Source organism: Tiliqua scincoides, chromosome 8 (genome assembly GCF_035046505.1).
Source record: "Tiliqua scincoides isolate rTilSci1 chromosome 8, rTilSci1.hap2, whole genome shotgun sequence".
NCBI lineage: Eukaryota > Metazoa > Chordata > Lepidosauria > Squamata > Scincidae > Tiliqua > Tiliqua scincoides.
In genome coordinates, this window is record NC_089828.1 from 3,202,729 (window position 1) to 3,223,570 (window position 20,842).

At 48.1% G+C, this 20,842-nt stretch overlaps 1 protein-coding gene across 1 annotated transcript in view; it reads right to left on the bottom strand.

Moving 5' to 3' along the window:
* Nucleotides 1-13,377, bottom strand: part of PLEKHO2 (pleckstrin homology domain containing O2) — a 29,182-nt gene extending 15,805 nt beyond the window's left edge. The window contains exons 1-2 of the mRNA XM_066635699.1: nt 13,110-13,377; nt 1,540-1,692 (exon numbers count right to left, since the gene is read on the bottom strand). Coding sequence (XP_066491796.1) covers nt 1,540-1,692; nt 13,110-13,118 — 162 coding nt within the window. The 5' untranslated portion in view covers nt 13,119-13,377. The remainder of the gene's footprint in view (nt 1-1,539; nt 1,693-13,109) is intronic.
* Between the last annotated feature and the right edge of the window lie 7,465 nt (nt 13,378-20,842).

Genomic DNA, 20,842 nt, shown 5'->3' on the forward strand with positions numbered 1-20,842 from the left:
TGATTTGCCTGATGATGTCACTTCCACCAGGACATCACTTCTGGTGGGTCTTGGACAGATTGTCATTCTAAAAAGTGGGTCCCAGTGCTAAAGGTTTGAGAACTGCTGCAATAAGGTATTAGTAAGTTGACACCCTTGGGGGGGTAGGTGACACCACCAGTGACCAAAATCACTAAAATGCTAATTTGGAAGAATAATACCATCATGTTATATATCAATCAATGCGCAATTTCATGCAGAATGTGTTCTATCTTTGTTCTATCAAAAGGTGGGGGCGGAGTGATGGTACAGCACCCCACCCACCACCTGGGGTGTTGCCCCGCCCACTGCATGGGGGGGGTGACGCACTGGCATCCTGCACCGAGTGACGCGAACCCTAGTGACGCCACTGCAGCAATGCATCATGTCTGTTGGTTCCCACACATTCGGCGCTTGTCTGCTGCAGAAGGCGTAGGCCAGGGGTTGGCAACCGTTTCAGAAAAGGAGGCCAAACTTCCCGGTTGCCAAGCTTCTGCATGGAGCTCAGCTTGGGAGACAAAACCTCCTGCACAATTTGCCATGCACCGTAAGGGAATGGCAGAGCCGCTTGCTCAGGCTTGTGGAGTCCCTGTGCCACATAGCGGCACAGAGACTCTGCAAGACTGGGCAGATGGCTCTGCCATCCCGTCTGGCACACAGCAAATAGGGCAGGAGGCCTCCCAAGCCAAGCTGTGTACCAGCTGAATGACTTTGGGTGGCAGGCTGTATCTGGCCTGCAGGCTGCAGGTTGCCGACCCCTAGTGTAGGCCAAAAATATCCACAGGAGCCACCTCCGTTGAAGGCAGACAGACAGATAAATTCTAAGCAGTGGCAAAGGGGTTAACATGTCATGCAACCAATAAAGTGGAACATGAAAGTTGATACGGCAATCTGCCAGGCTCCGATGCTCTGCAGTTTTTCTTCCAATGGACTACTGATTCCCAAGGCAGTCCCTCGGAAAGGGACTGTCAGAAACCCCTCTCAGAAATACCGTTTTTTCTCTCCAGTGAATGTGACCTAAAGAAGACAGTCTGAATTACATGCTGCAGGGTTGAACTGAAGAAAAATAAAAGCACTGCAGTCAAATCTCTGGGATTTCTCTCACTCACCCCTTGAACTTCAAGAAAGAGCTCAGGAAAACAGAATCTTGCACTGCTGCAGGACCCAACCAACATCTACTAGAGTGCAACCTGATGGGTCACTATGCCAAGGGGGGGGCACATGACTGCCCCTCAGACTCTGCCCTAGTTATAAAGGAGACACTGGTGTCTTCGCACCCCCTTTTTCTTCTCCTGTGGAGGCTCCACTTGAAAGGGAACTTCCACAGGAGAAGGAATGGAAGACATAAAGCTACTGCAGCGAGAACCTTGAAGTGATGTCACATGTCATGATGTCACAAGTCCTCATGACATCAATGCCCTGCGCACCGGGACAGTGTGCTACGCCTTTGGGCCCAACAGCAGCCAGCATTGCCCAGGGCGAGCCCCTTATCCCAACTGAGCCTTTCTCGAACGCTCTTACCTCGTCTTCATACACCAAGAGCTGGGTTTTACACAACAAGATGTAACGCTCCTTCCACAGGCCCAGAAAGCCCCCGCTACTCTTCTTGATCCAGCCAGCTTTGTCTGCAGTAGGGGTCCCCTTTGGTTTTTCAGGTGTCTCTTCCTTCACATCCTAAAAGTGCACCAAAGAAAAACAAAGGGAAAGAGATTGTGTGAGGAGATCAAATTTGGATTACAGCACAACACACGCAAACATGTGCATGTTTTTCTAGGCATCACAAAAATAACCTGAAAAAACACTGTGAAAAACAGAGTGCTGGTCTGATCCAGCACAGCCCTTCTGAGGTTATGTTCTTTGGGCACAAAAGGAAATTCTCTGTCCCAGCAGCTCTCATTGCCACTTGGAATATGACTTGCACGTGGCCAAGGCTAATCTTTAAATCTGAAAAAAATCTCCCATACCCCAGCATAAGGCTCTTACAAACTGCAGACTTTGCGGCTTGACCATCAGGCCCAACTCTCTCTCTCTCTCTCTCTCCAAACTGGCTCCCTGATGAAGATGAAGATGTTATTCTACTTCTGAAGACGAAAGTAAGGGTGTGCAAGACTGGCCCCTGCAATTGGTCAGCAGTACAAAGCTCTGGATTGGCTAGGCTTGGTATAAATACCTGATGTCAGGCCTTCTGCCCTAGGCCATGTTAACTTCCCCGGCTGGGTTGGAGACCACCACCCTTCACTCCAGGTCTGGTTCCAAGATGGCCAATCAAAAGAAGCTGCCTTATACCAAATCAGACCATCTCGCTCAGTACTGTTGACCTAGACAGGCAGCGGCCTCTCCGAGGTTTCAGACAAAGGTCTTTTCCATCCTACTTGGAGATGTTGAGGTTTCGACCCATCCTCGTCTGTGCTGCACTGAAGCAGGAAGTGCAACAAGCATGCCTCAGAGAAAGAGTCCATTGTAAAGATTTTGAGCTAGTCAGACAACATTGCTTGCTCAAAAAGGATCAGCAGCAAATTGGCAAAGATAAAAGAAACACTGAATGCACAATCGCCCACAAACACATTATGCTGAGCTTTCTCCAGACCCACCTGCGGTACACGGTACACTGCGGTGGACATCACAGCATCCATGAGATCAGGTTAGCAAGCCCCATAGCCACTGTGCTCCTTCTCCACAAAGGAGAGGATGTCCACTGGTGTCAGTAACAACTTTCCTCCCGGTGCAAATGGCAGCTGCAAGAGGGCCCAATCCACATCAAGACCACAGTGGGGGAAAGGGATAAAGCCTCCCCATAAGCTGCTATTGGTACCACAATAAAACAAGAACACACAGCCAAGCTATGCACGTAACACAACATGCAGTTTGGTCCTAAGATCGATTACCCATTCAGGGTGTTTGTTAACAAAACCGCACAAAGAATTTGTCCTTTCCTGTTACACCTGTTTTTTGTTTTTTCCTACCACATTCATAAATTCTGTTGCAGTTTAAAACTTATTAATATAAGTCTCATCTTCTAGCAGATGCCTTTAAGGCCTTCACTCAGGCAGGCTTGCTTATGATTACAGCAAAGCAACCCCGGTGTCCTCGGGTATATTTTAGGACACCCTCAGCTCAGGCCTGGCTTCCTCGTTTCAGACCTTTTGAGGACAAGAAGCTGATATTTTGGAGGCCAAACAGCATCTCAATTTTTTTTTTTTTTATTGCAAGACTCACATTCTCTGGTTAGCAAGGAAGAGTCCCCATAAAATTCACAGCACACATTCACGTGAAATCAGATACAAGCCTCCTTTCACAACGCAGACTAATAAAAGGGACCATTTGGAGAGTGGTTTGCGTGGATGCCAACTTGCAAACAGGGGAAAGCCACAAGTGCGGGACGGGGAGAACACCCTAGCCGTCATCACACAGAGACAGAGGGGTGTTGAAATGGGCATTCTCAGTGGGGAGGGGGAAGGAACATCTTAGGTCAGATTTTTGCTAAGAACTTTTAAACTAGTCCATGCACCATAAACAGCCAGGAGCATGATCTGGGAGGAACAAATACTGACCTACCTTATAGGGCTGTCGTAAAGACAGAGGAAACAGGAAAGCTGAATATAAACACCAAATATTATTAACTATTATATTTTAATACAGAATGCTAGGCTGATCCTTTTATGGAAACCTTGGTAGGCTGTTCTGAATGCCATCACATTTAGCTGCAGCTAAATGTAAGGCTTCTGTTCATTCAAACGTTTTTGAATAAGATGTGAGGAGCTCTTAATCAGCTTACTTTTCTTTTTTTTTATGATACCAGGAAGTTGCATCTTGCTAAGCCAGGCTGCTTCCTGTAAGTTTCAGCTCTTGTACAAATATAGACATACATCAGGATTTCAGATCAAGCTACCTTTGATGTGACATTTTTAGAAACACACAGCACCCAAGTCTTGTGCAGAGTTCAGCTCTCTCTAACCAAACCCTCCACAAGCACCGTGCAAACCTGTGCACATTTATATGGAAATAACTAGGTCCTGGGGTGTCCAATGGGGTGGGGTCCCTTGTAAATTCATTAATGGCTGCAATCTCAGTACCAAACTACAGACAGCTTTAAATATGTTGTTTGTCCCGTCCCCCCTTTTTTAAGTAAACAGCAGCTGTGGATGGCCCCAATCCAGACTAGGTCCCTGGTCGGGGGGGGGGGGAGGTTAACACTTTTCCCTTAGGCCACAGTCCCAATGAAAATCCTTCCACCTACAACAGGAGAAGCAACTGAAACCAACAATAAACCTCTTGAACAAAACAAGAGCTTAAGAACATAAGAACAGCCCCACTGGATCAGGCCATAGGCCCATCTAGTCCAGCTTCCTGTATCTCACAGCGGCCCACCAAATGCCCCAGGGAGCACACCAGATAACAAGAGACCTCATCCTGGTGCCCTCCCTTGCATCTGGCATTCTGACATAACCCATTTCTAAAATCAGGAGGTTGCACATACACATCATGGCTTGTACCCCATAATGGATTTTTCCTCCAGAAACTTGTCCAATCCCCTTTTAAAGGCGTCTAGGCTAGACGCCATCACCACATCCTGTGGCAAGGAGTTCCACAGACCGACCACACGCTGAGTAAAGAAATATTTTCTTTTGTCTGTCCTAACCCGCCCAACACTCAATTTTAGTGGATGTCCCCTGGTTCTGGTATTATGTGAGAGTGTAAAGAGCATCTCCCTATCCACTCTGTCCATCCCCTGCATAATTTTGTATGTCTCAATCATGTCCCCCCTCAAGCGTCTCTTTTCTAGGCTGAAGAGGCCCAAAAGCCGTAGCCTTTCCTCATAAGGAAGGTGCCCCAGCCCAGTAATCATCTTAGTCACTCTCTTTTGCACCTTTTCCATTTCCACTATGTCTTTTTTGAGATGTGGCGACCAGAACAGGACACAATACTCCAGGTGTGGCCTTACCATCGATTTGTACAACAGCATTATAATACTAGCCGTTTTGTTCTCAATACCCTTCCTAATGATCCCAAGCATAGAATTGGCCTTCTTCACTGCCGCCGCACATTGGGTCGACACTTTCATCGACCTGTCCACCACCACCCCAAGATCTCTCTCCTGATCTGTCACAGACAGCTCAGAACCCATCAGCCTATATCTAAAGTTTTGATTTTTTGCCCCAATGTGCATGACTTTACACTTACTGACATTGAAGCGCATCTGCCATTTTGCTGCCCATTCTGCCAGTCTGGAGAGATCCTTCTGGAGCTCCTCACAATCACTTCTGGTCTTCACCACTCAGAAAAGTTTGGTGTCGTCTGCAAACTTTGCCACCTCACTGCTCACCCCTGTCTCCAGGTAATTTATGAAGAGGTTGAAAAGCACCGGTCCCAGGACAGATCCTTGGGGCACACCGCTTTTCACCTCTCTCCATTGTGAAAATTGCCCATTGACACCCACTCTCTGCTTCCTGGCCTCCAACCAGTTCTCAATCCACGAGAGGACCTGTCCTCTAATTCCCTGACTGTGGAGTTTTTTCAGTAGCCTTTGGTGAGGGACCGTGTCAAACGCCTTCTGAAAGTCCAGATATATAATGTCCACGGGTTCTCCCGCATCCACATGCCTGTTGACCTTTTCAAAGAATTCTATAAGGTTCATGAGGCAAGACTTACCCTTACAGAAGCCATGCCGACTCTCCCTCAGCAAGGCCTGTTCGTCTATGTGTTTTGAGATCCTATCTTTGATTAGGCATTCCACCATCTTACCCGGTATGGATGTTAGGCTGACCGGCCTATAGTTTCCCGGGTCCCCCCTCTTTCCCTTTATAAAAATAGGCATGACATTTGCTATCCTCCAATCTTCTGGCACCATGGCTGTTTTGAGGGACAAGTTGCATACCTTAGTCAAGAGGTCTGCAACTTCATTCTTCAATTCCTTAATAACTCTTGGGTGGATGCCATCAGGGCCCGGTGACTTATTGATCCTTAATTTATCAATGAGGTCTGAAACATCTTCTCTTTTAACCTCTATCTGACTTAACTCCTCGGTCAGGTGGGGCCGTTCGGGCAGCGGTCTCTGCCCGAGGTCTTCTACAGTGAAGACAGATGCAAAGAACTCATTTAATTTCTCTGCCATCTCTAAGTCTCCTTTTATCTCCCCTTTCCCTCCCTCACCATCCAGAGGGCCAACCGCTTCTCTGGGGGGTTTCCTGCTTCTAACATATTTGAAGAAGCTTTTATTATTCCCCTTAATGTTGCTGGCCATGCGTTCCTCATAGTCTCGCTTGGCCTCCAGTATCACCTTCTTACATTTCTTTTGCCACAGTTTATGTTCCTTTTTATTCTCCTCATTAGGGCAAGACTTCCATTTACAGAAGGAAGTTTCCTTGCCCTTCACAGCCTCTCTAACTTGGCTGGTTAGCCATGCGGGCACCCTCCTGGATTTAGTGGAACCCTTCTTTCTTTGCGGTATACACCTCTGCTGGGCCTCTATTACTGTTGTTTTAAGCAGCCTCCATGCACTCTGGAGAGATTGGACTCTTTTTACCCTCCCTTTCAACCTCCTTCTAACCAGCCTCCTCATTTGAGGGAAGTCCGCCCATCGGAAGTCAAGGGTTTTTGTTAGAGATTTGCCTGGTATTCTTCCCCCAACGTGCATGTTAAAACGGATCGCAGCATGATCACTGTTCCCCAATGGCTCAGTAACGTTTACATCTCTAACCAGGTCCTGCGTGCCGCACAATATTAAATCCAGAGTCACCTGTCCTCTGGTGGGCTCCGTGACTAGCTGATCTAAGCCACAGTCATTTAGCACGTCAAGAAATCCGGTTTCCTTATCGTGACCAGAACACAAATTGACCCAGTCAATATGAGGATAATTGAAGTCCCCCATGATTACAACCCTGTCCCTCCTTATCACCTCCCTGATCTGTTTCCTCATTTCAAGGTCCCCATCCGATTTCTGGTCTGGAGGACGATAGCACGCCCCCAGTATTACATTGCTGCACAAGCCTGGTAATTTAACCCACAGAGATTCTACGGTGGAGTCTACAGTGGAGCTTTTGGAGGGTCACACTGCACATTTGACCCGGGCGGTGACATCACTTTGAAAGACTTTCTTAGCAGACCACAGAGGCAGTCAAAGACTGCACCTCCAGTCGCTGCATCTGGCAAGTCCTATTTATGCCAGGCCATCCCTTTGGATTGTCCACAGGACATGTGGTCCAGCAAAAAGAACAAGCATTAGGAAATGGCCAGGCAGCAGTAGCATAGCCATGGGGATGGTGGCATGGTAAGTATTGCAGGCGCCGCAACATGATGTGTAGGCAGCCCCTCCCACTCGTAGTCAGAGCCATTCTGGGCAGCTGCCATCACTGCCCAGAATGGCTCTGACAGCAAGTGGGAGGGTGTGTGTGTCGCATGGTGTGTCGCAGGGCCTGCGGTACTTATCGTACCACTGACCCTTTAGCTACTCTACTGCCAAGCAGCTTTGGAACTGCTGTTCTGACAGATTCAGCTGGTCCCCTTTGGCTGGACACCAAACACGCACTAAATGCGAGAAGTTGACAACTCCTGCTCTTCATAGCATCCTCCTGGCAGTGGAACAGTCTCCCTCTGAAGAAGGTTGACTCTACATCAATGGAGATCTTTAGAGGCTGGATAGCCACCTCTTGGGGATGTTGTAGCTGTGTGCTGTAGCACCGGCACTGTGTAGTAGACTATGGGTACAAGCCATGATGTGCATCTACAACCTCCTGATTTTAGAAATGGGCTATGTCAGAATGCCAGATGCAAGGGAAGGCACCAGAATGAGGTCTCTTGTTGTCTGGTGTGCTCCCTGGGGCATTTCGTGGGCTGCTGAGAGATACAGGAAGCTGGACTAGATGGGCCTATGGCCTGATCCAGTGGGGCTGTTCTTATGTTCTTAACTACAATTCCCAGGAGGCCTTGCAGGTCTCTTGTTATCTGGGGTGCTCCCTGGGGCATTTGGTGGGCCGCTGTGAGATACAGGAAGCTGGACTAGATGGGCCTATGGCCTGATCCAGTGGGGCTGTTCCTATGTTCTTAACTACAATTCCCAGGAAGCCTTGCAGGTCTCTTGTTATCTGGTTTGCTCCCTGGGGCATTTGGTGGGCCACTGTGAGATACAGGAAGCTGGACTAGATGGGCCTATGGCCTGATCCAGTTGGGCTGATCCTATGTTCTTAACTACAATTCCCAGGAAGCCTTGCAGGTCTCTTGTGATCTGGTGTGCTCCCTGGGGCATTTGGTGGGCCGCTGTGAGATACAGGAAGCTGGACTAGATGGGCCTATGGCCTGAAGGTCCCATAGCCAGGGAGACAGACCAGGGACAGACTGCACTTGCTCCCGGTGTGGAAGGGATTGTCACTCCCGGATTGGCCTTTTCAGCCACACTAGACGCTGTGCCAGAACCACCTTTCAGAGCGCGATACCATAGTCTTTCGAGACTGAAGGTTGCCAATACAATGTTATCTGGGGTGCTCCCTGGGGTATTTGGTGGGCCGCTGTGAGATACAGGAAGCTGGACTAGATGGGCCTATGGCCTGATCCAGTGGGGCTGTTCTTATGTTCTTAACTACAATTCCCAGGAGGCCTTGCAGGTCTCTTGTGATCTGGTGAGCTCCCTGGGGCATTTGGTGGGCCGCTGTGAGATACAGGAAGCTGGACTAGATGGGCCTATGGCCTGATCCAGTGGGGCTGTTCCTATGTTCTTAACTACAATTCCCAGGAAGCCTTGCAGGTCTCTTGTTATCTGGCGTGCTCCCTGGGGCATTTGGTGGGCCACTGTGAGATGCAAGAAGCTGGACTAGATGGGCCTATGGCCTGATCCAGTGGGGCTGTTCTTATGTTCTTAACTACAATTCCCAGGAAGCCTTGCAGGTCTCTTGTTATCTGGTTTGCTCCCTGGGGCATTTGGTGGGCCGCTGTGCGATACAGGAAGCTGGACTAGATGGGCCTATGGCCTGATCCAGTGGGGCTGTTCCTATGTTCTTAACTACAATTCCCAGGAAGCCTTGCAGGTCTCTTGTTATCTGGTGTGCTCCCTGGGGCATTTGGTGGGCCGCTGTGAGATACAGGAAGCTGGACTAGATGGGCCTATGGCCTGATCCAGTGGGGCTGTTCCTATGTTCTTAACTACAATTCCCAGGAAGCCTTGCAGGTCTTGTTATCTGGTGTGCTCCCTGGGGCATTTGGTGGGCCGCTGTGAGATACAGGAAGCTGGACTAGATGGGCCTATGGCCTGATCCAGTGGGGCTGTTCTTATGTTCTTAACTACAATTCCCAGGAAGCCTTGCAGGTCTCTTGTTATCTGGTGTGCTCCCTGGGGCATTTGGTGGGCCGCTGTGAGATACAGGAAGCTGGACTAGATGGGCCTATGGCCTGATCCAGCGGGGCTGTTCTTATGTTCTTAACTACAATTCCCAGGAGGCCTTGCAGGTCTCTTGTTATCTAGTGTGCTCCCTGGGGCATTTGGTGGACCGCTGTGAGATACAGGAAGCTGGACTAGATGGGCCTACGGCCTGATCCAGTGGGGCTGTTTTTATATGCTTATGATTCCATTGCTTTATGATTTTCTTTCATTTTAAGTTGTGCACTGCCCTGAGAGGCATGTCACTAAGGGTGGTTTCCGAACCTCCTAGGTAAATAAACCAATCCTCCATATTCAGAAACAGCTTACCTCCAAATACCAGATCGAAAAAGAAAACAGTGGATGAACTGGTTCCTCCTCTGCATGCCTGGCTTTTAAACTTCTCACCGTTATCTGGTTAGCCACTGTAGGAAACTGAGTAGTGGGCTAGATAGCTTGATGTAGCCAGGCTGTCCTCACAAAGTGCACAGTCTTAAGGGCTTGACAAGTTCAGCCATGGACAACACATAAGTTTGTGCTCTTGTGTTCATTAACAGAAAGATGACCATTCTTCAGCACCATACTCACCGCCACTAACAGGTTAGAGCCCCAGCTTCACCCATGCAACAGAAAGATATATTTTTCTGTCTTGCACTATCTATCAATTGATCGATCAATCAATAATCTATCTTGACAGTGACTTTGTGCTGCCATTGTTCTGATGGTTAGCAGCAAAAATCTATCCATAACCTATCTATCAAGACAGAAAACCTATCACTCTCCAGCCAACACAATTGCAAGCATGAATCCTATGCGTGCTTACTTAAGTAGTAAGTCTCAGTATGTCCCCAAGGAAGCATGCATAGACCACAGTTTGAAAGGGGTAACTCACTGGCATAATCACACAATCACCAAACTAGCACGGCTTCCCTCACAGATTCATGGGAACTGTAGTCTGGGAAGAGTACTCTGCTCAAGACTGTACAAACTGCCTCACCGAACTATGGTTCCCAGGACACTTTGAGCAAAGAAAATTAGCAGTGAAACAAAGTTAGGCATGCGGTGCTCGGTGCATGGTACAGTAATGCCTTTGTTTTTCAGTGCATGCTCTAAAGACAGAGCGCCAAGACTGTTCAACTGATCTGAAATGGGTTTACATTTGGTCAAGTAGCCATGCCCTTATAAAGCACTGCAAGCCACCTCCCCTCCCCACTTCCTATTTCTCCAAGAGGCCAGAACAGCTGGAGGCTCTGCAAAATCCACTTGAAAACCTCAATAATGAAAAGAGCCATTAGCAGATAGACTGCGGCTACAGGTGCCAACACAAGACAGAGTGACAGAATTAGTGCACCCAAGAGCTTGGTGGCAGCCACGAGGAAGGAGCCCCGTTTGAAAGAAACCCATGTTTCAAAACCCAAGAAGAACGGAAATGACAGGCTGATCTTGACAGTTCCATTTAACAGCTGGTTGGGGGACACCCAGAGACTGTTTTTGCAAATAAAAGCACATCAATGCTAGCATCTTGCTGCATCTCCAAAGCAAATCTCTCATCCCATGCAAGAAAATTGGTTTTCTGCTGCTAATCATCGGAACCCTGGTGGCACAAAGTCGCTAACAAGTCCCTATCTCATCTCTTGGGATCTCATCTCCAGCCTGTCACACCACAACACCAATGCGGAAGAGGCAATCCTCAGGACATGGCATTCAATCTGCTTCAAGTCACTCTTTGAAATCAAATTACATCAAGGATATAAATAGCTAGTTGCACGGGACAAGTAAGAATTATCTGCAGGCGACCAGCCAGGAAAGCTCCACAAAACTGTGCTTTTCTTCCAGTCCACAAATTAATAAGTGTATATGTTTTGTTGCAGACATGTCATTTCAGGGCCAACTGACTAACGTTATCAGCCAGCTAAAGAAAACTTAGCCAAGTAATCACATGAATGTTAATTACGCCTGCAAATGAAAAACAAAATCATTCTAAGAGGAAAAAAAAATACTGTGATTTTAGATGGTGCGTGTGACTTATGCCAGCAAGCATCACTTTAGAAGAGGCATTCCCAGTTTTCTCTCTCTCTCTCTCAAGGAATTCTTCGTCCAAGATGAGGCTGGCAAAGGTGGGAAGCAGAGAAAGGAAGAACTTCTGGTAGCCTCTCTCTGTCTCTCTCTCTCTCTGGCTGATGGAAATCAGAAATTCTTAAGTATTTAATAGCAGCAGCAACAACTAAAAGACTTCTCTTTCTTTCCTAAATTAGGCTACTGAAACAAAGGAAGCTTAGGGGGAAAAAAACCAGGAGCTGATTTGTGTGTGAAGGGATTGAGATCACATTCTTGGAGCAGCGGGTGCCACAAGAGGTCCTGGGTGCTTGATTCAAAGTCCAGCTCCTGACACCAAGTGGTGGGTTGGTGGGAGGTGGACTTTGAATCAAGCACCCAGGATGGTGGGCTTCAGGATGGTAATAAAAGAATAACAGTGTAGATTGTAGGAGCAGGAGCTTTGCCCATGTGGCTGAAGGGCTGTTTTTAGAAGTAACTCCAAAATGTACTGACCGACCAAGTGAAGGACACATTTTTGTGCAAGTTAAATATTTTTAATCAAGTCATCAAACTGATTAATCAGTCAAGTGGTCACAGCTATATTAATTATTGGGGGGTGGGGGGGTCAAAGCACCTGAATTTACAGTTTTGCAAGTGGGTCCTGTTTTACAGTTCAGGAATAAAGGGGAGAGGGGTCACCAGGGTCTCTAGATGCTAGAGCCTGCAACCCTCCACTTTTCTGTCACATTCAGACAGTTCATTTGCTTTTTACCAGCCCTCACGCTTATCATTCAAATCCTGCCTCCCATATTTGCATTGTGCAAGGAATTCTGCCCTTTTGGAGCCCAAGTTCAGGATGAAACCCCAGCAAAAGCAGCCTGCAAGGGCTCGAACCTACTCAATGGAACTAAACAGTTCCTTGCCTTTCAGACCCATCCCTGATGCTGCCAACTTTTTCTGTTTCCACTGGCTCAGCTCCTCTGCCTTTAACAGCAGCCTGGCATCCAGAAGTTTAAACTGGTGAAGTCCCCCCCCCATCTCCATCATGCCAGGGGGAAAAAAAGGCCTGCCTGCTCAAACATTTGGGCACCAAGCAGATGTTTGAGCAGGCAAAATGCACAGCAGCAAGGCCAGTGGGAAGCATTGGCAGCCTCGCTGATCTCTCTGCGCAGAGGAAGTCGTTGGGAGCATTTTTCCAAAGAGGTCTCTCTTTCCCCCTCCACCCTTGACCATCCGTGAACAAAACAAGCTCTGCTTCTCCACCCCCAACCCTGTCCACTTCCCAGGCCAAATGCCATCTTGTGCCAAAAGAAAAGCAAAACTTTTGGTGGTGGTTGCAGAGCTTTCTCCGCAGGCCCTTCTGAGAACTGCCGGTTGGGTTTCACTGGCAGCACCCTTGGCTGGAAGGAGGGGTGGGGAGGAAGCGCCCAGAGGGCCCCCCACCTTTGCGCTCCACCCATGCCCCCCTCTTCCCCCCAAACTGTCCTCCCAACTTTCAAAGCTCCCATCCAGAGTTTGCAGCCAGGATCTGGATCAAGGGAGACCAAGCCTGGACCTGGGCTGCCAGGGGGACCTGCGAGTGATGGTTCCAGAAGACGGGGGAGTTTTTTGACCCCCCCCCAGACCCCTCCAAAGGGAATCCCCGAGATCCTCCTCCCTGCAGGAAGAGCCCTTCAAACCTCCTCCCTCTGGCCAAGGGACTACTCACGTCTTCCATGGTGGGGGGTGAGGAAGCCCGCGGGGTCCCGAGATGCTGCCGGGCTCCTTCCGAGGGGCTCAGCCTCTACTGCCCTGCCCCTCGCCGGCGCCTCGGCTCCATCCTCTGCCCCCGAGGCTGCTGCGGGAGGAGGAGTTCAGCCCAACTTCCCAGGCGAGCTCAGTCCTCGGGGTCCCCGCGCCTGGTCTGGCCCCGATCCTGCGCGCGCGCCCCTCCTCGCCTCGCCGCCGCTGCTCTGCCCGTGCAGGCAACTTTGCCGAGAGAGCCTCGGCAGCGCTCGCTCAGCCTTGGGTTTCCGGTGGCTTGAGAGCTCGGGGAAGGGGGGGGAGGAGAAACCAGAAGCGGCTGAGAAGGGGAAGCGTGCTCCCTTCCTCCTCCTCCTCCTGCAGCGTTGCAAGTGCTCCTCGTGAGTCAGCCCCAGGACGCTGCTTTCTGCCCTGCAGTCTTGGGATCCCAGCTAGCACACCATGTCTTGTCCAAAGATGCACTCCTCTAGCTCAGTGCTTCCCAAACTTTATGGCACCGGGACCCACTTTTTAAAATGACACCCACCTAAGACCCACCTATCGGGACCCACCTAGGCTTCCCAAACTTTATGGCACCGGGACCCACTTTTTAAAATGACACCCACCTAAGACCCACCTATCGGGACCCACCTAGGCTTACCAAACTTTTTGGCACCGGGACCCACTTTTTTTTAATGACACCCACCTAGGACCCACCTATCGGGACCCACTTAGGCTTACCAAGCTTTATGGCACCAGGACCCACTTTTTTAATTACATCCACCTAGGATCTACCTATTAGGACCTGCCTAGGCTTACCAAAAGTTTTGGCACCAGGGCCTACTTTTTAAAATGACACCCACCTAACCCACCTATCAGGACCCACCTAGGCTTACCAAACTTTTTGGCACCGGGACGCACTTCTTTTTTTAAATGACACCCACCTAGGACCCACCTAGGCTTACCAGGCTTTCAAAAAGGAGATCTTGAAAGAAATAATATTTATTTACTTATAAGTAGTAATAACCAAAGGGCCGACCGAAGCAGCACTGGCTTGACGCGCTGCAGGGTGACATGAAAATCACCTGCCTATACCTGGCCAAGCCCACGTCCATGAGAAATGGTGACTTTGATCCAAAATAGCGAGCCCTACCTAAAGGGGTAAATGCTAAAGAAGAAGAAGACTTATAAGTAATAATAACCAGAAAAATAGACCCCCAAGCATTTATCTCCCTATATTTTCACATGCTTGCAAACTGCAGGAGCTCAGCTCCTTGCAGGGCAGTTAGCAGCTGTCTTGCAAACTGTAGGAGCTGAGCTCTTTGCAGGGTAATGATTTTTGAAAAGCCTCAGGGCTTTAAGGCAGTTAGTTACCTGATCTTTTCTCCACCCTTCAGGTGATGAAAATCAGGTCGCAACCCACCAGGGGTCCCGACCCACAGCTTGGGAACCCCTGGTCTAGCTAACGTATTAAAACAGCTCAATGTCTACAAAGGGCCAGCCTGTGTCTGCTTACTCAGAAGTAAGGGCCCAATCCCATCCAACTTTCTAGCACTGATGCAGTTGCAATGCAGCCCCCAAGATGAGGGAACAAAGTTTCCCTTACTTTGGGGAAGTCTCCAGGACTGCCCCCCACCACAGAATGAAGTGCACGTCCTGTCAACATAGCTGCATCAGTACTGGAAAGTTGTATAGGATCAGGCCCTGAGGCCTGCTCTGCTAATTAGTGCCTACTTTGAGAGATCAGTGTGCAAAAAACTGCAACTTCACAATCATTCTAAAAGTGGTATATAAATACTGTTAATAATAATAATAATTCTAGGCAGCTCCCCCACACACACACAAGCTATGGTGTTCACGGCTATTTTCAGCCTGGAGGGAGCCCTGACTTGGTGGCAGAGAGCCTGGTTGGAATGCTGAAGGTACCAGGTTCAGTCCCTACCATCTCCAGGTACAGCTGGGAATGACACCTCCCTTAGAGCTGCCTCCTAGTCAGCAGAGAGAGGTGGGGCCCAAAGGAGGCCGTTTTCTATGTTCACTCCCATGCATCAGATTGTGCACACAACCTGAGCACTGATGCACTCAAACCATAAATTCTGTTGGCCTGCAAGCATTTTCATGGACAAAAAACATTTCCAAAATGGAAATCTTCCAATCGCTTTTCCAGTATCAGACCAGCTACACAAATTCATTTCTTGCCCAATATTGGAAGAATTTCTCTAGCATTTCCGAGCTCGTTGCTGATTCTCACCTTCCCATAAAATGTGAGTTAATTCCTTTAAAAGGACTGTTTCACATCCTGTTGCAGAATTGTTCACGCTTCTGGTTGCTTCCGTGTCTGGGGACAAGGGTTCTTGCAGCTATGAGCAGATGCTGATAAATATTTCCAACCTGTTGTCTAGATGCCAGTGCTTCTAAAAGCATTTGTTTGCTGACAGTGCAATCCTGCATATGTCTGTTCAGAAGCAAGTTCCATTATGCTCAATGGGACTTAAGTGTGCATAGGATTGCAGACTAAGGGCCCAATCCTATCCAGCTTGTGCCAATGCATCCATAATGAAGCCCCAAGATAAGGGAATAAATGTTCCTGTTCCCCATTGGCATGGGTGCATCAGCGCTGGAAAGTTGGATAGGACTGGGCCCTAAAACCCAATCCTCTCAGGATTTGCAGGCAGCTCTTCCATGCAAACCGAATGACTTTGGGTGGCAGGTCAGATCCAGCCTCAGGGCTGTAGGTTGCCGACCCCTGTTCTAGAGGGACTTCTTGTTGGCATCCTTCAGTCTCGGAAGACTATGGTATCACGCTATGAATGGTGGTTCTGGAACAGAGTGTCCTCTCCAGTGCGCGAAGCCTGGGTAAAGTAGGTATGGAGGATAGGCTGTTACCCATGCAGCAAATCCCCCCTCTCCACGTCGCTGAAATGGTCCAATGGAAAGGCAGAGGCCAATACGGTTGGTTCCAGCGGCGTCGCAGGAGTTGCCAGAACGTGACTGTGTTCAGCCATGAACTGCCTCAGGGACTCCGGCTGCGGATTTTGCCTTGAGGTTGACTCCTGAAGCCTTTTCCATAACTGGATGTAGCCACAAGGCAGTGGAGGTTTGGGATCAGAGTTTTCCTTCTCTCAGATGAGCTGCCTTCCCAGGCTGGCGAGTCCCATCTACCCAGTGGCTGTTCAGTAGCCTCTTACGGCAAGTACAGCCAAACTGAGGGCCTATTCTTATCCCCAGCTCTGAATTCAGATGGCCAGTTTTGCTCCCATGGGATGACTTATTTAAGTGGTTGTAGACCAAATCCTTTCACACACACCCATCCCATGAGGAACCCAATGCATGATGGTTGCGTAAGTCATGTGGCAACAGATTCTGAAACAGTTTCCGTGTGTTCATTTATCAACTTCATACCATGCCAAGTGGCCAGACCGAGACCTTTCAAACAGCTTATAATACAACTATGTTTAAAAGATTTTTCTAAAAAGCATTGGAACAGCAAAAGCTACAGAATTTGTAAAAAGAAGAGAAGGCAGGCAATGTGTAAAGAATATTCTGAGTTTCTGGTTTTTACTGTGAGAACATGAAACATGAGATAAAACATACAATTTTATCAAAGCCTGGCTCTCTTGTAAAAAGTGTGCTTTTTCTATATGTGTATTAAAGTAGAAGGGAGACGAACAGAAAAGCATCTAACATATAAAACAGTTAAACAGAGACAGCAGCAAGATGCAGGAATGGGAGAAGCAGGAAAGGGGAAAAACTCAACTTCCTGAACATCTGACAACCTGAGCAAATGGGAAAATATGGTAGAGCAGTGGTTCCCAAACTGTGGGGCCCACTGGTGGGTCTCAGCCTGCTTTTTGGTGGGTCACATAATTGCCTCAAGCCCTGAAGCTATTCAAAAATCAGAAAGTTGCTAATTACCCTGCAAAGAGCTCAGCTCCTGCAGTTTGCAAGATCGCTAACTGCTCTGCAAGAAGCTGAGCTCCTGCCGTTCGCAAGCATGTGTAAATATAGGGAGATAAACGTCTGAGGGTCTTTTCTGCATATTATTACTTGTAAATAAAGCTGCTTTTAAAAAAAAAAAAAGGTCTAGTAAACCTAGGTGGGTCCCACAAGCAATGTTTGGCCACAAACAACAGTGGGACAGGAAAAACACAAACAAGTGTGTACACACCACAAGCAACAATGGCTCTATCACACCAGTTTCATTTTTATGGGATACATGTCTATAGTGCTTGTCGTCACCCATCACGGGACAAGAAAACCTGCATAGCTCTAGTTCAGAATGTCATGCAGGGTAGCAGGAGGAAATAGTGGGTGAGAGGGTGTTGTTCAGCAAAATGGACTTTCCTGGGAAATAGTAATCATTTAAGAAGCTGAGAATATGTCTCTCCGGCACATGTGTGACAGCTGAGGTTAACACACATTCTATATTAACTTGCAACTCTTGTGTGAATAAATATAACTGTACCCAGAGATCAGAGCTGCTGTTTGCCCCACAAGGCAAAACATACAGGTACTCATACAATATCTGTATGTTTTGTTCTCAAGGGTAAATAGCAGCCTCAGGGTTTAATTTTTTTGCCCGGCCCACAGGTGTACACATTAGGTCTCTGTTGTGTATATGCAACGTTGGACAGAAATGGCTTAATTAGGATCTGCTACTCCCAAATCTCCCACATCACATCTCCCAAATCTCCCACATCCACATCACAATATCCCATGACTTCTTTAAAATTAGAACAATGTCTAGCTTGATCTCCCACCCACACCATGTCTGCTTTGGCCCCAAGAGAGTAGGTGTGTCACCGGAGGATGCTAGCAGAGAGAATTCTTCCAAATGACTCAAAGAAAGCCACATACGAGAAGCCCTGCTGGACCAGACCAGGATCGGACCTTATTGTTCTGTGCTAACTGAGAATCCCCCTTGAACACACCTGTGACCCGCTGCTCACTTCCCTCTGACTGCACAAAAGGATAGTTGGAGCATGTGCAGATGTTCGACCCAAGAAGAGTGCTTTGGTGTGCCTAGTCTGCAGGGAAAGACCCATCGTATTCAAAATAAAACCAGGTATTTAGTACATTTTCTGTGCAGAGTCTGAACTTTGAAATTCTCTGACATCATCTGGGTGGCCCTAAATACCAGCACTGATGAGCACCATCATCACTGGGTAGATAAAGCAAGTCACACGATGAGGAACGTAAAAGCGGGTTGATGCTGACTGGGATGATGTTTGAGAAGAACAAGGTTTCAAACTATAAATGGGAAAAGAAAACCGCTTCTACAGCACAAATCTGGGCCAGGGAGCCTTTGTCATCAGCTTCCTTCTTCATTCCAGGACTGATCAGGAGTTCATTTCTTGCATCACACAAGCCACCCTTGACTCACATAGGAAGTAAAGCCCAAACTGAAAGCCCAGAGGAGACTGTTTTTAAGAAGTGCACTTACAAATAGAAGTGCTTCTTCCGTCTCTGGGAGGGAAAACAGCCAAGAGATTGGATCGTATATTGGACCACAACTTGTGAAGAGATTAACCCATTTCTGCACGGCCCACACATTGGGTCCCTGTTGCTTATGTGCAACATAGGGAAGAAATGGCTTAACTCTTTCCCCTCAAACTAAAAAAATTCCCACCAAACGATTGCCCCTGAAGTGGCAGTTTGCAGCTAATAACCATTTCACAGGCAGTTTGGAAAGGGTTACAATTTTTGGTAGGAAAACAGAGCTGGGGGGGGGAGTTGCCAGCCCTCCAGGACTGGCCTCCAGTCTTCAGGAATCAGCATCCTCTCCCAAGAGACTACTGAAAACATGCCTGGAGATTTCTGGGAAATTTCCAACATGGCATCATGTGGTCAAAACAAATTTCAAGGAATATCTTCAGTCGGAATTGGCCATTCTAGCCGGCAGCTCCCTCCCTGCACGCCACAGTCCCTGTCTGAATTGGGATTCCTTCCCACAGCTACTAAGGGTTAAAGATTGGGGTTTATGCACACTTCTTAAAAATGCAGTTGTGATGTTGCAGTTTGACTCTTCATAGCCAGACAGCATGGTGGTGGCTAGGATTCAGGCCTAAGGAGACTCCAGCCCCAATCCTATCCAACTTTCCAGGGCTGATACAGCCTTGAAGTAAGGGAACAAACAATCCTCTACCTCAAGGAGGCCTCAGTGACTGCCCCTCTACTGCCGGATACAGTGCATGCCCTGTTGTCACTGCATTAGCACTGGAAAGTTGAATAGGATTGGGACCAGAGAGGCAAAAGTGAGCTCCTGATGTCAGAAGTAAATGGGGAAGGCTTCAAACATAGCAAATTCCATTGGGCAGTGGTTTTCAAGCTATGATCTGGGGAACCCCAAGGTTCCTTGTTAGGTCGTTGACCAGGGGTTCCGCGATAAGAAGATCAGTCATGGTGGATAAGCTTCCCAGAGGATCAGCTGGTCATCACTAATGTGTCCCTGCAACATTAAGTCACATCAGGTGTAATTTAGGGGACACACTCGGGTCTGTCATGGGGTGATGGAGAGCCCCAACAAGCTTGTCAACATGCCATAGAATATGTCCCAGAATCCCCTGCAGCAGGCAGAAGTTCTTGCTTCCATGACAGAAGTGGAGGGGTTCCCCTGAAGATGACTTGATGCACAGAGGCTCCCTGAAGGCTTAAAATGCCTTAGTTTGCAGCAGCGATTCCCGAAATGTGAGTGTAGCCTGACATTGAACGCTTTCTGCATGTCGCCGGCACATAACTCTTCAGACTAGGCGTGCGATTACATTACACTGACGATGACTCTTCTGTTTCTCATCCTCGCCTCCGTGCTGGATGGGACTCTGTTCCTCATCTCAGTGAGAAATCTCACTTCTCCTGTCCTCTTTCAATGTCACTCTGGCCAGCCACAAGCTTGTTCAGCCAAGGGCTAAATTACCTCTCAGTTACATCCGCAGAACTCCATGGAATCCTGGAGACGCCTTTATATAAATATTGCGACTGCCATGCAAAGAGAGGAGATGACCTTTCTCTTAACTTAAAAACTCGGGATGCTTCTCAAATGGGCATTGCTTGCCTCAACAGTTGTTGATGGCTTTTGATGGCTGGTGGTTGGGAGCTGCTGCACACAGTCCTCATGCTCAGGTCAGAACCGACATAAATCATTTGACAGTTTGAATGTTACATACAGCTGGCAAAAACGCACCACAGGAGGGGAGGCACATAGTACTTTGTGTTTGAGGGCCTGCCACTGCTTGAAAGATTGGCCAAGTCTGTCTGAAAGCTTGCTTACTTTTTCAATACTCAGTGTATAAATGGGGGAATAAACAGGGATTGCAAAAATACTATTCCTAGCAGTTGCTTCACAAGGGCCTGTTCCTGTAAAGCAGCCATTTTCAACCACTGTGCTGTGGCACATTGATGTGCCGTGAGTGGTCCACAGGTGTGCCACAGGAATTTGGGAGAAGGTCATTTATTGGTAGGGCCAACGGGGATGTGAGCCCCCCACTGGTAGCATGGTGTGCCTTGGCAATTATCAAAAACCTGATGGTGTGCCTTGACAATTTTATCGCCTTGTCAGTGTGCCATGAGATGAAAAAGGTTGAAAATCACTGCTGTAAAGTTATCCCCCCACCCCAAAAAAAGACCCTTTCTTACTATTTGGGAAAGTGGGAGAACATAGACCAGGTGGGAAGAGAAGTCTCCTTTTCAAAAGAAAAAAAGAAAAAAAAAGTGTGGTTTATT